Below are 18,709 nucleotides of genomic sequence, written 5' to 3'. Positions count from 1 at the left end.
CGCCTGGGTGGCTCAGTCGTTAAGCGTCTGCCTTCGGCTCAGGTCATGATCCTGGGGTCCTGGGATCGAGTCCCACATCGGGCTCCCTGCTCGGCAGGAAGCCTGCCTCTCCCTCTCCCACTCCCCCTGCTTGTGTTCCTGCTCTAGCTATCTCTCTCTCTGTCAAATAAATAAATAAAATCTTTAAAAAAAAAAAAAAAAGAATTATTCATTTGAGAGAGAGAAAGGGAGCGAGAGAGAAAGCAGGGAGAGGGGCAGAGGGACAAGGAGACTCCCCACTGAGCGGGGGATCCTGATGCGAGGCCTGATCTCATGACCTGAGCCAAAGTCAGACACTTCACTGACTGAGCCACCCAGGCGTCCCTGAAATAGAGATTTAAAGCACAATAAAAAAGATCAATGACAGTAAGAGCTGGTTCTCTGAAAACAGAAAATCAACAAACCCTTAGCTAAACCAGCCAAGTAAAATAGAAGAGAGGATTCAAAGACATAAAATCAGAAATGAAAGAGAAATTACAACTGATACTACAGAAATAAAGGGAATCATAAGAGACTACTAAGAACAATTGTATGCCAACAAGCTTAACAACCTAGAAGAAATGAATAAATTCCTAGAAACATATAATCTCCCAAGAATGAATCATGAAGAAACCGAAAATGTGAATAGATTGATAACTAGTAAGGACATGGAAACAAAATCAAAAACCTCCCAACAAACAAAAGTCCAGGACCAGATGGCTTCACTGGCGAATTCTACCAAACATTCAAAGATTTAATACCTATCCTTTTCAAACTCTTCCGGAAAATAGAAGAGAAAGGAAAGCTTCCAAACATATTTTATGAGGCCAGCATCATATATACCAAAACTCAGCCATGAAAAGCATTCAGGAAAACACAAGAACGCACACGCTTGCCACTTTTGTTCAACAGAGTATTGAAAATCCTAGCCACCGCGGGACGCCTGGGTGGCTCAGTTAAGTGTCTGCCTTCAGCCCAGGTCATGATCCCAGGGTCCTGAGATCGGATCCCGCATGGGGCTCCTTGCTCAGTGATGAGCCTGCTTCTCCCTCTGCCTGCTGCTCCCCCTGCTTGTGCACGCTCTCTCTCTCCTGACAAGTAAATAAATAAAATCTTAAAAAAAAAAAAAAAAATCCTAGCCACCATAATTAGGCAAGAGAACGAAACGAAAGGCCTCAAATTGGTAAGGAAGTAAAACTGTCACTATTTGCAGATGATATGATACTATATATAGAAAATCCTAAAGATTCCACCAAAAAATGTTAGAACTAATAAATAAATGGATTCAGTAAACTTGCGGGATACAAAGTCAATATAGAGAAATCTGTGGTGTTCTATACACTAATGATGAAACATCAGAAAGAGAAATTATGAAAATAATCTCATTTACAAATGCACCAAAAAGAATAAAACACCAAGCAATAAACTTAACCAAGAAGGTGAAGGAACTGTACACTGAAAACTATAAGACATTCATGAAAGAGATTAAAAAAGACACAAATAAGTGAAAAGATATTCTTTGCTCATGGTTTGGAAAAATTAATATTGTTAAAATGTCCATACTACCCAAAGCAATCTACAAATTCAATGCAATAGCTATCAAAATTCTAGCGGCATACTTCATAGAACTAGAACAAATAACTTTAAAACATGTATGAAACAACAAAAGATCTTGAATAGCCAAAGCAATCTTGAAAAAGAAGAACAAAGCTGGAAGTATCACACTGCCTGATTCCAAACTATACTACAAAGCTATAGTAATCAAAACAGTATGGTATTGGTAAAAAACAAAACCAAACCAAAAAACAGACACACAGATCAATGGAACAAAATCAAGAGCCTAGGAAAAAACCCACCCATATATGAACAATTAATCTATGATAAAGGAGCCAGGAACATAATATAAAGGACAGTCTCTTCAACAAATGGTGCTGGGAAAACTGGACAGCCACATGCAAAAGAATGAAACTAGACCACTATCTTACACCATATACAAAAATTAATTCAAAATGGATTACAGACTTGAATGTAAGACCTGAAACCATAAAATTACTAGAAGGAAGAGGCAGTAAGGTCCTGACATCAGTCTTAGCAACATCTTTATGGAGCTGACTGAAAAGGCAAGGGAAACAAAAGCAAAAATGAGCAGATGGGACTACATCAAACTAAAAAGCTTCTGTACAGGAAAGGAAACCATCATCAAAATGAAAAGGCAACCTACTAAGTGGGAGAAGACATTTGCAAACTATATACATGATAAGGAGTAAGGGGTTAATATCCAAAATATATAAAGAACTCCTACAATTCAACAACAAAAAAACCAAACAGCCCTATTAAAAAATGAGAAGAGGATCTGAACAGACACTTCCTCAAAGAAGACCTACAGATGGCCAAGAAGCACATCACTAATCATCAGGGAAATACAAATCAAAACCACAATGAGATATCACTTAATGTTAGAATGGCTGTTATAAAAAAAGACAAGAAATAACAAGTGTTGGCAAGGATGTAGAGAAAAAGGAACCCTAGTACACTGCTGGTGACATTGTAAATTAGTGTAGCTACCATGGGAAACATCATGAAGTTCCTCAAAAAATTAATAATAGATCTATCATTTGACCCAGCTATTCCACTTATATTTATCTGAAGAATACAAAAATACTAATTTGAAAAGATATATGCACCCCCATGTTCACTGTAGCATTATTTACAATAGCCAAGATATGGAAACAACCTAAGTGTCCATTAATAGCTGAATGGATAAAGAAGATGTGGTATATTTATAAAATGGAATACTACTCAGCCATAAAAAAGTGAGATCTTGCCATCTGCTACAACACGGATGGGCCATGAGGACATTACACTCAACAAAATAAGTCATATGGAAAAAGACAAATACCATATGATTTCACTCATATGTAGAATCTAAAAAACAACAAAACAAGTGAACAAAATGAAACAAAAACAAATTCACAGAGAACAGACTAGTGGTTACCAAAGGGGAAGGGAGTTTTGGGATGGGTGAAAGGGGTGAAGGGGGGACAACAATATGGTGATGGTTGGGAACTAGATTTGTGGTGATCACTTTATAGTATATACAGATATCCAATTATAAAGCCATATACCTGAAACTAATATAATAATAAAAAAGTAATCTGAAGCCATCTACAATATTATTTAATGACCAAAGCTTTTCTGGATAAGAGCTATCAGCTATTGTAGTACATTTTAAAATTTACATTGCTGTAGCAGTCATTCTATTGTTTGGTCCTAACAACAACCCTGGCCAATAGGCAGGACAGATATCTTTACTTACAGATGAGAAAGCCAAGGCTTAGAAAAGCTGCTTGAATTCCCCAAGGTAGTAAGTGATGTCCAGAATCGAGGCTCTATTTCTACTCTATTGATTTTATCATATTATTTCATTGTTTATTAGTTACAAGATATCTGCTGAAACCATAACTCGACAAGACTTGGCTCATCTAAAATATTCCTGATAAGACTATGTCCTCGAGAATTATTAATTCTCTAAATTTTGGGGGGAGGGGGAGTGAAAGAGGCTTGGATTAAAAAAATCAACCTTTGGGGCGCCTGGGTGGCTCAGTCGTCAAGCGTCTGCCTTCGGCTCAGGTCATGATCCCAAGGTCCTGAGATCGAGCCCCGCATCAGGCTCCCTGAGCCTGATTCTTCCTCTGCCCCTCCCCCCTGATTGTGTTCCCTCTCTCGTTGTGTCTCTGTCAAATAAATAAAATCTTTAAAAAAAAAAATCAACCTTCACAAATTTGTTGATAACTGATAAGAAAAGAATTATTATACTGCAAATCTTATCTTTTTCAAAAGAAAACGCTGCTAAGAATCTCAACTATGTGAATATTACAAGATAATCTGGACCTCCTGCTGTAAAGTTGAGGAAAATAAAAGATGTCTGTAGATTTAAATGAGGAACAAAAGACATGAATAAAGAGCATGCTGAGACAAGACAGATAACAGTACACAGATAGAAAACCTATCCATGTATGTGGTAAGATGTCCACTCAGGAGGCTGATTAACAATAGGACATTATAGAAAAGGATATATGGTTGATCCTTACACAACAATGGCATGAAATGCACGGGTCCACTTACACTCAAGATTTTTTTTCAACAAATACGTATTTCTTTAAAAAAATTTTTTAAATTTATTTTAGAGAGAGAGCACGGAGTTGGGCGCAGAGAGAGAAGGAGAGAGGGTCTTAAGCAGACTCCATTCTGAGCATGGAGCCCAATACGGGGCTCAATCTCATGACCCCGGATATCACAACCTGAGCTGAAACCAAGAGCTGGAAGCTTAAACCAACTGCGCCACATAGGGGCCCCAAATACATATTTCATATTGTGATTAACAAGTAAGATAGAGGTTGCCAAATGACTAGAAGAGAAGGTGGAAGAAAGATGTGGAGAAGGCTGGGACAGCATGGCTCCTGCCTGTTCCTGGCATTCATCACCACACCACCCACCTGGGGGAAGCTCAGTTCACTGAGGTCTTCAACTGCGAGGTGCAAAGGAACCGGCTCTGGAGAGGGATTCCTAACAAAGTGGCAGGGCCAGTTACTGGCCAGTGTTGTTCAAGGATCACGGAATGATAACCTGCCTTCCTAAAGGGTTCCAGGAACTCAGGATAGGATAGCACCAAGCAGAAATCTAGCCTGCAGAGAGGAAAGGAGGGAGGGGCGCTGTCCAAGGTGCTGAAAATTATCTGAGGCTGGGAACTAATTCTCAAGGGGGAACTGGCCTTTCAAAGCTTGCTAGCATTTCCCACAAACAGAAACTGTATTAGAACCATGTAAAGGGGGTCAGGTGAAGCAAGTGACCTATCAAGAAGCTCTGCTTTCACCAGTTCTTCGAATTCCCCTGAACTGTGCCTGGAATGAGGTTTCCTACATTCCTGGGAAGAGGAGCACGGAGCAGGTGTCACTCCCAGAACCAGCTTCGCTAACTTTGGATAAGGATAAGGTGATGTGTGGTGCCTCACTTTACTACTATACTGTATAGTAACTGCATTTTTCTTTTCCTTTTAATTTTCTTAATAAAATTTCCTTTTCTCTAGCTTACTTTATTGTAAAAATACATCAAAGAATAGATGTAACACACAAAATATGTGTTTATCAACTGTTCATGTTATTGGTAAAGCTTCTGGTCAACAGTAGGCTATCAAGAGTTAAGCTTTTAGGGAGTGAAAAGTTATACGTGGATTTTCGACTGCACAGGAGGTTGGGGTACCTTTGTGTTGTGTACCTGTTGTGTAAGGGTCAACTGTATAGTGTCTGACGGCTATCATTTTTCCTTTGTGTGACAGAATAACAGGTCTTAGTCCTAGTAGACCCAATCTCCCCCTTTTAATCACATATATTTTATAATGCCTCTTCTATCCTCAAATGAAATTCATAGGTGATAGAATCTACCTAAACAAAAATTTTTTTAAAAATACAATGTTCTGATATGGAAAGAAGAAATAGAAAGTAATTTATTTTTTTAAAATATATATTTCACTATACAACTGTTTGGGGACATAATAAAGCAGTCAGATATATGTGACAATTTATGACAAATAAGTTTGGATTTAAAAATAAGAATATCAGAAAGCACTTTAAACTAGTATAGAACAATAAAAGCAGAGGTGCAGACCAACACTAGAATAAAAAACAGTATTAAGATAGTAATGGACATAGGAAAGTAATCTTAACTGAAGTTAGAATAATATGCCAAGGTAAATAACAGTCAAAGTAAAAAAAAAAAAAAAAAAAAAGCAAGTACAATATCATCATGAATGAGCCTGGTCTTATTTTTTCTAAGTGTGGTGTCAAAATAATCCTTTAGGTTATGTCACAAGACAGGGTAGGAAAAAAGTATCACATAGGGGCGCCTGGGTGGCTCATTCATTAGGCGTCAGCCTTCAACTCAGGTCATGGTCCCAAGGTCCTGGGATCGAGCCCGCATCGGGCTCTCTGCTCAGCGGGGAGCCTGCTTCTCCCCCTCCCACTCCCCCTGTTTGTGTTCCTGTTCTCGCTATCTCTGTCAAATAAAAAATTAAATCCAAAAAAAGAAAAAAAAGTATCACAGAAAGCCCATCTGCCCATATTCTGTGAATGGTGCAACAAGGAAGAGATGGATTAGATAAAAACAAACAAACCAACACTGCAAGAGGCAATAAAGCAGTTGTGTAATAGACTGGTGATAGTTTTAGGATAAAACTGAAAAACTATGGTGGTCCCCAAAAAGGCAATAATAAGAAATATTATTAAAAGTTATATTTAAAAAAATCCAATGGGCGCCTGGGTGGCTCAGTTGGTTAAGCAACTGCCTTCGGCTCAGGTCATGATCCTGGAGTCCCTGGATCGAGTCCCGCATCGGGCTCCCTGCTCGGCAGGGAGTCTGCTTCTCCCTCTGACCCTCCCCCGTCTCATGTACTCGCTCTCTCTCATTCTCTCTCTCTCAAATAAATAAATAAAAATCTTTAAAAAAAAAAAAAATCCAATGAGATCCCTGTATTTCAGGTACCTTCACTAACTTAATAATTGAAATCTAAACAGGAATCTCAAATCTTGTTACATAATTTCAGTCCGTTTCATTGCATTGGCAGTAACAACACTATTGCACTGAAATTCCTTTCAGCTAAATATGTAAGTTCGAAATGCTGTAATTCTTAGAGAGTACAATTTGCAGAATGAACAAATTACTCAATTTTGAGATGGTATCTTTATTTCACTTAGGTTCCTTCTTTTTATCAACTGTGGTAAGCAAAATTCTAAAGGTGATTCCCTGTGATTCCTGTTCCTTGGTTATCCAAACGCTAATCTAGGTACTGCAGTGTAGGGATTTTACAAAAGTAATTAAAGTCCCAAATCAACTTACTTTAAGGTATGGAGATTATATGGGTAGACCTGATCCAACAAGGTGAGCCCTATAAAAGCAGAGCAGGAAGTGACCTCCAGCTGACAACTAGCAAGGAAGTGGGACCTCACAGACCTGCAAGCACAAGACTTGGATTCTGTCAACAAGCTGAATGAGCTTAGAAGCACATTCTTCCCTAGAGCCCACTGGTAAGAGCCCACTGGTAAGAGCCAGCTTGACTGACACATTAATTTCAGTCTTGTGAGGCACTATGTGGATAACCGAGCCAAGCCCAGCTTCTGACTTACATAACCATGAGTTAATAAATGAATGTTATTTTAAAAACAAGCTGCTAAGTTCATGATATCTTTATTATGCAGCAAAAGAACACTAAGATAACAATTTCCTTCTAACTTAATAAGCTTTTGGTTTAATTTCTCATGAAGATATTTTAGTATCAATATGTACTACAAAACTACCAATTCGTATTTATAGAGTGGTTAGTCTGGGGGGATATACAAAAGTCAGGGCAGATGCAGGACAAACCTTTACTGAGTTGGGACTCTCTCAGGTGTTTTAAGACATATAGACACAGCAACTCTACTGTGGCAATCAAAACACTCTTACAAAAAAGTTTAGCAAATCTCAAGAGGAATTGGAACCCAAGCAGCTCTGGAGACCTCAACTGTAGCTCATGGATTTAATATGACTGGGCTACAGTGGGCCCCAATCTCTTTCAACTCAAAATTCCAAATTCTTGGGAGAAAAATATCTGACCAGTGCAGTATGGGTCAAGTGTGCACCCCTGGACCAGCCAGCAATGGCCTGAGAGGGAGTCAGGGAGTAGAGATGCCCTTGCTATCAGGAAAGACAGGTCCAGCCATGAAACTGGGAGAACTTCCAGGGAGGACAAAAATCTCCTGAGCTGGGCAGCCCTAAGACAGGTCTATCATACTCATGTTATGGGAAGTCCAGAACTAACCTGAGTTCTGTTTACCGGTATCCGGCTAGTTTTGAAAATTCTCATACCATATGTATGTATGATTCCATTTTCTCTCAAAACATTGACTCCATGCATTTTCTTCTTTATGCTTACGGGTTTTTTTTTTCCCCTGTATATACAGCACTTATGATTAGAGGGAAACACCTTTCTCCCCTCCTCTGGCTTCTATGAGAAGAGTTTTCTCCCAAATATTTCTGTTAATCACTTTATCCCAGGAAAGGAAGGATGACTCATCTGAACAGTAAATTTGAGAAGAATAAATGGGGAGTGCTCAACTCAGCTCTACCCTGGGGTTTTCACAAAGAACTCCAAGTTCTCTATTTACTCCATGCCAGCCTGGCTGCTGCTGCCTAGGGCAGGGTGGGTGGTGATCTAATTCTGGAGTTCAGTTAGCAAACCCATTTAGTTTGCACACAAACACAGCCTCCAGCTAGGCCTTTATTGCTAATAAAGTTGATTTTTAGGATCCTTATGCAATTCCTTTGAGTTATTTCTCAATGTTCAGAACATAAGCAAGAAAAAGGGGGTATTTATTGTACTGCCTCAGACTCCAGTCCAAACTTGTTTTCAAAATCCTTTTACATCCATTTTTAAAGGAGAAAATAGGTGAAATTTCCTTAATTACCATTATTTTCTCTCTCATTTAATTTTACCTTTCTTGCTATATTCAGCTCTATAATTTGTTAATTCATTACCTGCTTTATTTTTATAATCTGATTGTAAAATGCTGAACCCTTACTGAACTTAAAACTGGGAAAAAACTAGGGGCACCTGGGTGGCTCAGTTGGTTGGGTGTCTCTTGATTTCGGCTCAGGTCATGATCTTGGGGTGGTGGGATTCTCTCTCTCTCCCTCTCCCTTTGCCCCTCCCCCAGCTTGCTCTCTCTGAATAAATAAATAAACACACACACACACACACACACACACACACCCCATCCCTGGGAAAAACTTAAGGTCATTTAATCCAGTGTATCCACTGCAGAGAGTTTAAGACCATGCAGCAAAACCAAGTCTCAGTACCCAGATGTCTTGTCTCCAACTGTGACACTTAAGTACAATTCTAATTTTACTTCTGTAACATTTCTGCCAGCTTTTCTATGACAATCATTTACCCATCAACTAATTCCACCAACGTGTTTGCCATGTTCCTCCTGCATGACAAATTATGAACTCTGCCAGTTTCTCTTTGGCTTCTGCTCTGATATCAACTTTATCTTTTGCTGTAACTGGGTGGTCCTGCTTTTCTTGTATGCTTGGTCATGGCAGACTGGTTTGTCCTCCAGTAAACTTGTCCTTCACAGCAACAGGTTGCTGAATTTTGTTTTTTAAACTGTTAACCATCACTATAACTTATTTTGAAAAAATTAATGAGTCTATCTGTATAAACATTAGAAATGATGCATTTATACTACACTCCGTCATCTTGTAGGTTTACTGTTATAGTTCCTCTTTTTTTTAACAACAGATGTAAAATTCTGTACTTTTCGTGTGTACTTCACTTTAAATCACAAGGTAATCTATCTAAGCTATTTTTCTTTCTTTTTAAAAAAAGTTTTAATCTTGTTTTTCTCATTTTTGTTTTCGATTATATAATGTATTACATTTTATATTATACCTTCCTTTTTATTTCAAGATTCACAGAAGTGATATACAAGCACACACTAAAGTCTAGAGAGCAAAGAGGAGAACTTCCCTTTTATTCTTCCCCAAATACCACACCCCTCCATGGGAATAAGTACATGTAGCAGTTTACTATATATCCTTCCACACCTCTTCCATTATCTGCAATTTGCTTTTTTCCTAATGATTTTTCCTAATCTAAAAAGATCAACATATTTTAATAATTATCCTCATTATTTCACCTTATGAATTATGAAGTTAAACTCTGGAGTGACATAGAATTTACAATTTCTTCCTTGGCTTACTCTCCTTCCCACTTCATTCTACTTGGGTAAGATCTGAATTATCTTATGAAATTCCAAATGGACACCCTGCAATCTGTATGAGGATCTAAAGCCATGCTGTCCAATGCAGTGGCCACTACCCACATGTGCCTATTGAAATTTAAACTAAAAATAAGTAAAACTTAAAACTCAGTTTCTTGGGGCATCTGGGTGACTCAGTTGGTTAAACACCTGACTCTTGATCTCACCTCATGTCTTGATCTCAGGGTTGTGAGCTCAAGCCCCATGTTGGAGCCTACTTAAAGTAAACAAAACAAAACACAAAACAAAACAACTCAGTTTCTCAGCCCCATCAGCCCCATTTCAAGGGTTCAATAGCCACATGTGACTAGTGGCTGCTGTATCAAACCGCACAGATTCAGAACACTATCACTGGAGAATGTTCTAGTGGACAATGCTAATCTTAACACTTGGTTAATTTTATTTATTTACCTAAGAGTTAAATACCCTTTGATAAGGTTCTTTCAAAGTTTCAATACTTTTTGTAGGTATTTCAAAATGTCTCCATCTGTAGGAAATTGCAAGGTTATCTAGGAACCTAACGCTTTCTCCTAATTTCATGTGGATATTTTTATTCTTCAAAGTCTAAAGTCCTAGGCTGTTTTACTATTACACTTCTTTTTTGAAGATTTTATTTATTTATTTGAGAGAGACAGAGAGAGCACAAGCGGGGGAAAGGGTAGAGAGAGAGGGAGAAGCAGACTCCCCACTGAGCAGGGAGCCCGATGTGGGGCTCGATCCCAGGACCCTGGAATCATGACCTGAGCTGAAGGCAGATGCTTAACTGACTGAGCCACCCAGGCGCCCCTTACTATTATATTTTAAGATCTCTTTTCTGCTGGAAATTGCTTATCTTTGTCTTGAGTTTAAAAATTTAACATACAGGTGCCCAAGAAGGGAAGGGATTTTTTTTTCTTAAAAAACAGCTCCAGTGTGGAACTCCATATACTCTCAATAACCATACTGAGTTGGTCTTTCAGTTCAGAAAAGTTTTCTAGAATTTTTCCTGATTATTTATGAGTTTTATGTTCTAATCATTTCTATTGCTGGTACCCTTACTTTTTGACAAGTTGCATATCCAAAATCCATTTTCGAGATATGTCAGTTCTATTACATTATTATTAGTCTGTGGAATTTCATTACTTCCCATATATTTCATTTTTCTGTTATTCAAATAATTATTCAAATTAGCTAGTCCACCAACACATAATATCTCTGATCCACTTGGCACTACATATTTTGTAATGTTTTTACATTTCAAATGGTGAACTCTGAACATTCCCAACAGCTGCTCTGTAATCTATTTAATCTTAGACTGTAACTGGGAATTCTTACCTTTTCTTATTCTTTAGTATCACCTATTTCTCTGCACTATGGCCTCCTTCCTGCCTTGTACTGATACCATCTATATTTTCATTTCATTTAAAAAAAATTTCTGCCCACTACTTTTAAAAGCCATTAGCTGTCTTACCTGCTTGAATGCTCTATCAATTTTCTTCTATTTGCTTGAGTTGTCAAACAGTGAGGCCTGTGTGGGTGGGCTCCATTTCCCACATGCTCCCTCTTCCCTTCAAATGTTGTGACACTTATTAATTATACCAAGTTCTATTTTATCTCTGGTTTTCACATTGTTTTTTTTTGTTTTTTTTTTGTTTTTTTCTAAAGATTTTATTTATTTATTTGACAGAGAGAGACACAGCGAGAGAGGGAACACAAGCAGGGGGAGTGGGAGAGGGAGAAGCGGACTTCCCTCTGAGCAGGGAGCCCGATGTGGGGCTCGATCCCAGGACCCTGGGATCACGCACGACCTGAGCCGAAGGCAGACGCTTAACGACTGAGCCACCCAGGCGCCCCTCACATTGTTTTTGAAGCTGGCTTGTCTGAGGTTTGTTGTCCTTTCTGTTTGTGTTAGATATCCCCACTATGACTGCTCTGTTAGCTTTTTAGAAGTCTCTTTTAGAGGTCTGTTTTCTTAAAACAAGTCTGCATAATAAAGGTAGTCTAAAATGTACATATAGCTTCCTTTTTAAGATTATTATTATTGGAAAGTTAGCATGTTTTCACAAGGAGGGAAAATATTAAAGAGGGTCGTCATGTCCCCAGATAAGTACACAAAAGTAAATTTGACCAATGATGTGCCTCAAGCATACTATCGTATTAATAATGCCACAGAAATTAACCTCCTAATATCTCCATAGAAAAAAGTCATCTATTATTGGAGGCAAACACAGAAAAACCAGCAGGAAGACAAGATGGGAGCCCCCTCCTTCTTAAGGACACTACAAGTTCTTAACATTTTGCCATATTTTAGAGAAATACTCAAAATCATCTTCCTGATTATGTCATTAAAGGGTCTGAAAAGAGTTGTGAGGTGAGGCACAATGAGAGCAGATTACAGAGACAGGGCTTCGAAAGGGGTAGTGGGGTAAGAAGATACAACAAAAGCTGTCTACTCTCCTCCACTGCCTCTCTGGAACCAGTTCTGCCACTGCAGACCCAGCTCCAGACCAATTCTAGCAAAAGATCACAAATAAGACTGGGGTGTTTTCCCCTTTCTTTTTGTAGGTGAGGGAGTTCTAAATGATAGAAGGACCTGGAAGAGAATGGGAAGGAAAGGGAATTCCTGCGGTCCAGTAGGCATTCCCAGCTAGACACTGGTTGGTTAAGTGAGACATATAGCAATGTACATATGTTGAAGATGGTCTGTATCAGTCTCAACAATTAACGTCTTTGCAGAGCAGTCCTTAAACCACGGAATCACAGTGCCGCTCACTGAGGCATATCCAATCATGAGTATTTAAAGTGTCTTTGCTATAATTACAGTCTTATGTTAACTAAATCCAGATTCTCTCAGAAATAATTTTTTTTCTTTTTCTTTAAAGATTTATTTATTTATTTTAGAGAGACAGCGAGAGAGCAGGGGTGGGGGGAGAAGCAGAGGGAGAGGGAAAGAGAGAATCTCAAGGAGACTCCCCCGCTGAGCATGGAGTCCAATGTAGGGCTCGATCCCACGACCCTGAGATCATGACCTGAGCCAAAATCAAGAGTTGGACCCTCAACTGACTGAGCCACCCAGATGCCCCTCTCAGAAATAATTTTAAACTGTCATAATATATCATCAATCTACTGAATTCTAATCTTTTTTTTCTTTTAAAGATTTTATTTATTTGTCAGAGAGAGAGCGAAAGAGAGTGAGCACACGTAGGGGGAGCAGCAGAGGCAGAGGGAAAAGCAGGCTCCTCACCAAGCAAGGAGCCCGATGCGGGGCTCGATCCCAGGACCCTAAGATCATGACCTGAGCCAAAAGCAGACGCTTAACCAACTGAGCCACCCAGGTATCCCTACTAAATTCTAATCTTTAACTCAACTCTAACAAAGCTGGAAAGATAACTTATCCTTATCAATGAATATCACAGATAAAAAAAAAAAAATGAAGAAAACTTATCCACAGCTCATTATAGAAGAATTTTTTAAAAACTGAGATGTAATTTAGATACCACTAAAGTCACCCATTTAAAGTGTACAATTCAGTGGTCTTTAGTTTGTTTGCAAGGTTGCAATCATCACCACTAATTCCAGAATACTGTCATCATCTTAAGAAGAAACCCTGTACCCTTTAGCAGTCACTCCCCATTCTCTCCTCCCCACAGCTGCTGGCAACCACTAATCTACTTTCTGTCTCTATGGATTTGCCTCTCTGGACATTTCACATAAATAGAATCGTACAGTGTGTAGTGCTTTATGTCCGGCTTCTTTCACATAACACAATGTTTTCAAGATTCATTTGTGTCATAACATGTATCAGTAATTCACTAACTTTATGGTATGGAAATTTGTTCATCCATGAATGACATTTTAAAAATGTATTTTTTGCTACCTATGTGAATTAGCTTTCAAGATTACTCAAGATTCAACTCAAGACACACCATATTTATTCATACATTCACCTCCTGGCTTACAAGATTATCAGTATATTTTATTTTCTGTCAATTTACAAATCACTTTGTACCTTATGATGTTGGTTGTATTGTGTTTCAGTACTTTGATAAATACCTACTGGGCTTTCCACCTAGTACCCCTTTTTCTAGACATTATCCCTTCCCTCCAACTTCTATATGGTTAATGTGATCTTGCTCCTGTCTACCAGGTGACTGGTGCAGGAATGAGAACCTGATTTAAGATCGACAAATTAGGCCCTTCACTGGAAATGTGGAATTGGGAATAGGATTCTATTTCCAACTAGCTGATCTCTTGATTGTAGGAGTAAATCTCAGGAGCTTTGGCTATTACCATTTTTTGCCATGTAGACTAAGAAACCAAGAAAACCAGTGTGCCAGAAGAGAAGAAAGAATCAGAGACAAAGAAACTGAGAATAGCAGAGATAAGAGATGGAGCAGGAATCCCTGAGTTCCCTGCAGTATGCATCCCTGTCCTTGGACTCCATGGGACATCCTATAAACTTATACTAAAGTCCCCTTACTGTTCAAGTTGGTTAAGGAGGTTTCTGTAATCTCCAGCCAAGAGCCCTAGTATAATCATCTACCCAATAAGATTTTAAGCTCTTTATTAGCAAGGGCTCAACCTCCATTGCTCACATTACAACAACTCAAATACATACTTAATCAAATGATAACCTGTGGAGTAACTTGCACAATTATCTATGAAATACACTCAAGACATTCTCCAATGAGTCTGTAAAAAAAAATTAGGATTTGTGTCCACATTATAAAAAAGCTATATTATTGTATCACTGACTCAGTATATCTTTGCACCCATTTTGCAAAACATTAATTTCCTCAGAAGTGGAATCACCTATTTTATTATACTAATCCATCCCATTTGCGCTTGCCTGGTAAATGTTAAATCTTTTGAAAAGCACAGTGTTACATTTTCCTAAGAAAATTTGAAGTTTCTTGCAAACAAGTAATCTCTATTTGTTTTTTAAGCAAACTCCCACAAAACCTACTAACAAATAACATTCAGTGGTGCCTGGGTGGCTCAGTCCATTAAGTGTCTGACTTTGGCTCAGGTCATGATCTCAGGGTCCTGGAATCAAGCTCCTCATCAGGCTCTGTGCTCAGCAGGGAGTCTGCTTGTCCCTCTCCCTGTCCCTCTGCCCCTCCCCTAGCTCATGTCCTCGTGCTCTCAAATAAATAAGTAAATAAAATCCTAAAAAAAAAAATTCAGCATACAGAAATACAAGTAAGTAACCTCATTTATAGTGGTATACATATAAAATGATGTGACATACACACACACATATATATAAACAGAATATTACTCAGCCATAAAAAAGAGATCTTGCCATCTGCAAAAACATGGATGATTCTAGAGAGTATTATGCTAAGTGAACTAAGTCAGAGAAAGATAAGTACCATAGGATTTCATTCATACATGGGATTTAAGAAACCAAACAAAGAAAAAAAAGACAAATAAAAAAACATACTTTTATCTGTAGAGAACAAACTGGTGGTTATGATGGGGATTAAGAGCACACTTATCATGATGAGTACTAAGTACTATACAGAATTGTTGAACTATTATACTGTACATCTGAAACTAATACAACATTGTATGTTAATTGTATTAGAACTGTAATTTAAAACAAGGCAAAAAAATGCAAAAAAGACAGAAAATACAAATCAAAGACACAGAATGTTGGGAAATAAAAAAAACCCCAAAAGACTCTTAAATACAAAATAAAAACTGGTGGTGGCAGGAGATGGTGAAACAGATAAAGGAGATTAAGAGTACACTTATCTTGATGAGCACTGAGTAATGTATAGAACTGCTGAATTATTATATTTCACACCTTAAACTATTAACACTGTATGTTAATTATACTTCAATAAAAAAAAAAGGTATAATGACACTGAACATACAAAGACATAAATGAATAACCTCCCTGGAATCATTCTCTCCTTTTCTCCTCTTGCAAACAAGATATACTGTCAAACACGAATAATTCCCAGAAGGATAACTAATCTGTAATTCAACGACACTGTGCACATGTAATTATTATATGATACAGGTTGCAGAGGCATGAAATCTTCCTTAACGGACAACTCAGGAGATGCAGTTTTCATAAGTCTGCTCTCTTGCCCCAGGCTGAGGGGTCTATTGCCATGACTGACAACTGCAAAGCTAATTCCCTGCTATTCCTGGGAGTCCTCACTTCATTTTGCAAAGTCCTTTTCCCAAAATCAAATCCAGTATTTGTCACCTAATTGGTTCTGAGTGGGGATAACAGAGATAAAACCAAAAATCCAAAATGTTTTCTTAAATCCCTGTTAAAAATTCTATAGGGATAAATGGGCTAATCCTTCAAAGTGTTAAGATTTGGTTCCTGAGTGGATTTTGTAAAACATATTAATGTCCCTACCTTCCCTAAGACATACTGAAATTTAAAAAATTATACTTCTAATATTACAAAGGCTTAGAGAGATAGAACCCCTTTAAATCACTGAAGAATTCCTATCAGGTACAACTGCGTACCATGTCAAGCACTGGGGCAGTTTCTCATGGCCTGGCCCCAAACTTGCTTCTCTATAGCTGGAGAGAATTGTGCTGGCCAAAGCTCTGAGAGGCAAAGTATTATTTACTTACTATTGGCACCTTCCAAAAAAAAATTCAAAACTCTAAGTTTAACAAATGGCCCACACAAGGATTTGCTGAAGTTTTCTCAGACTTCCTCCCATCAGGCAGGAAGGGGCTTTGGAAATCTACTTTAACCTCATTATTTCACAGATGAGAAAAAAGGGTGGACTAGAGATAAATGACTTGCTCAAATTCACAGAATTGATAAAACCAGCATAGTTAGAATATGGGTCCTCGATTCGCAGCTGGAAGCTCACCTCCCCATACCATCTGCCTAAAATGTGTAAGTATGGACAGTTTTGAAACCTCTGCTTTCTGAGAGAAAAACGAAAAAAGGAAAACTACAACTTTCTGTTTCAAATGTGAAGGTGAGAGGTTAAGGTGTTACATGTCATTTCCTAGAGGTAAAAGGTAATAATACCCTTCCAAATGTCATGATGGGCTTGCCCTGGAGGCTAAGTGAAATGAAACTGAACACCAGATTTTTGCTGCAACCTGCAGGTTTTTTACCATTATGAACTATAATACCTATTGATTCTGTGTGCCCAAGGCTACCCAATTCCTCCTTTTCCATTAACAAAGCCTATAGTCCCTTGGCCAGAAGAATGGGCATATGTCCTAGACCCGGCTAATCAACTATCTCACATCACAGGCAAGGGTGACTGGTCTAAGTAAGGCCAATCAGAACCCTTCCCTAGAACTGTGACACAGATGCTGAGAAAAATAACTCCTCCCCCCTTTCCTACCATATGGAGAAGGCAGTCTGCAGTAGGAGAGCCTAAGACCAACATTCAAAGAGAAATAGACATAAACAGAGATGAGAGATGGAAAGAGTCTGGCAATGTCAAATCCTTGGGTCTCATTCCTGAGCTGGTTCCTTTGATTTGGTAAGTTAACCCTTTATCAATCTTTATCAACTATAAAGCCAGTAAATTCCTTTTTTGTTCAAAATACTTTGTCACTTGCAACTCAAAAATGCTAACATATACTGACCTCAGGAGACAGGACTAGATATGTTACTCTTAATACAGGGAAACTAATGAACGTTTATTTAAGAAAAATTTTTTGATGCATGTAGATAGGCTCTACTGTTTCTTGTATCTACCATGTCTGACATCCTACACTCACCAGCTTCACTGTTTCCATTATAAGCTGGCTGCTGAAAGTATCTGAGTTTGCTAACACTTTCCTACAATTTCCCTAGAATTTAAAAAAAAATCCTATTTTAAGCTTGTTTCATTTGATTTTCAATAGAAGCTGAATGTAAAATATATTCCAAGTAATAGAAATTAAATGAGATTTTACCTTATCTAGACAAAAAGATAATCTAGTCATCAACATTATAGTATGCTATGAGGCAAGTTTTCAAATTTTTAACAATAGAAACCAATAAGAACAACAAATCTCAGGACCTACCTCCAGTAAGGCTCCAGTTTGGAAGAATTTCAAAGGCTTTTCAATGGAATAATAAAGGCTATGATAGCTACCCTTAGCCAGGTATGCTCTGACCAGACCAACTGCTATAACCAGCCACCTATGAGAAAGAGGAAAAAGAGCAATCAGGAAAAAAAAAGGTAAGTAGGACTGTAACAGAAAATTTGGCAACAACAGGTATTGCTAAAGGTGACCTCAAGAATTAGTAGCCCGGATTTATCAACTATGGCCCTCAAATGCCAAGCTGTAATGCACAGAAATGTTGCACCAACAGCACCCAACCAAGAGTGCTCTGCTCTGCAAAAACACAGTGGCACCTCACCCATCTGGAGCTCAGCTTTTTGGCAAACTTGCCTGTTGAGAACAAGGCCAAAATGAAGAGAATAAGCTAAATTGGTCCTTGAGCAGCTAAATTAAGTGCCAGAAATCTAAGACAAGAGAAAAAAGCTGTTAAAGGAAAATTTTAAATGGCCTGTGCAGTCAAAGGGTCTGTAATAATAATAGGGTGGAGGAAAGATGTTTTAACCTGTTTTCACAAGTATCTCACAGAAACACACCCATACCCTACTCTTTTAAAATTGCGAATGAAATAAGAAAAGGTTGGTTTTTTAAAGAAAGAAAGATTTTTTTAGCCGAATTTCCCAAAATCAATTCAGTAAAAAAAGGCCAGATCAATACAAAACACAAAACAGGGAAACACTTAGGCATATCACTGAGAATGTTACATTTCTGTTCTGTCCTTCTCAAAAATGAATTTCTCAGGCCCTGTAATTTTTTGTTAAGTTCCATGGTGAAACAAATGGACCTTTATTATTAAGGTATGT

At 38.2% G+C, this 18,709-nt stretch overlaps 1 protein-coding gene across 2 annotated transcripts in view; it reads right to left on the bottom strand.

Annotated features, from left to right (window-relative positions):
* HACD2 (3-hydroxyacyl-CoA dehydratase 2) overlaps nt 1-18,709 on the bottom strand; it is a 114,553-nt gene that overhangs the window by 93,567 nt on the left and 2,277 nt on the right. For both annotated transcript variants that reach the window (XR_014149059.1, XM_081832691.1), the window contains exon 2: nt 17,868-17,985. Coding sequence is in view for 1 of the 2 variants with exons in the window: in XM_081832691.1 (XP_081688817.1) it covers nt 17,868-17,985 (118 nt within the window). In the remaining variant the exon portion in view is untranslated. The remainder of the gene's footprint in view (nt 1-17,867; nt 17,986-18,709) is intronic.

Source organism: Leptonychotes weddellii, chromosome 1 (assembly GCF_054177405.1).
Source record: "Leptonychotes weddellii isolate Sample4059 chromosome 1, ASM5417740v2, whole genome shotgun sequence".
Classification (NCBI taxonomy): Eukaryota; Metazoa; Chordata; class Mammalia; order Carnivora; family Phocidae; genus Leptonychotes; species Leptonychotes weddellii.
Note: the sequence above shows the minus strand (reverse complement) of the source record. Positions and strands in the feature narration are given on the sequence as shown.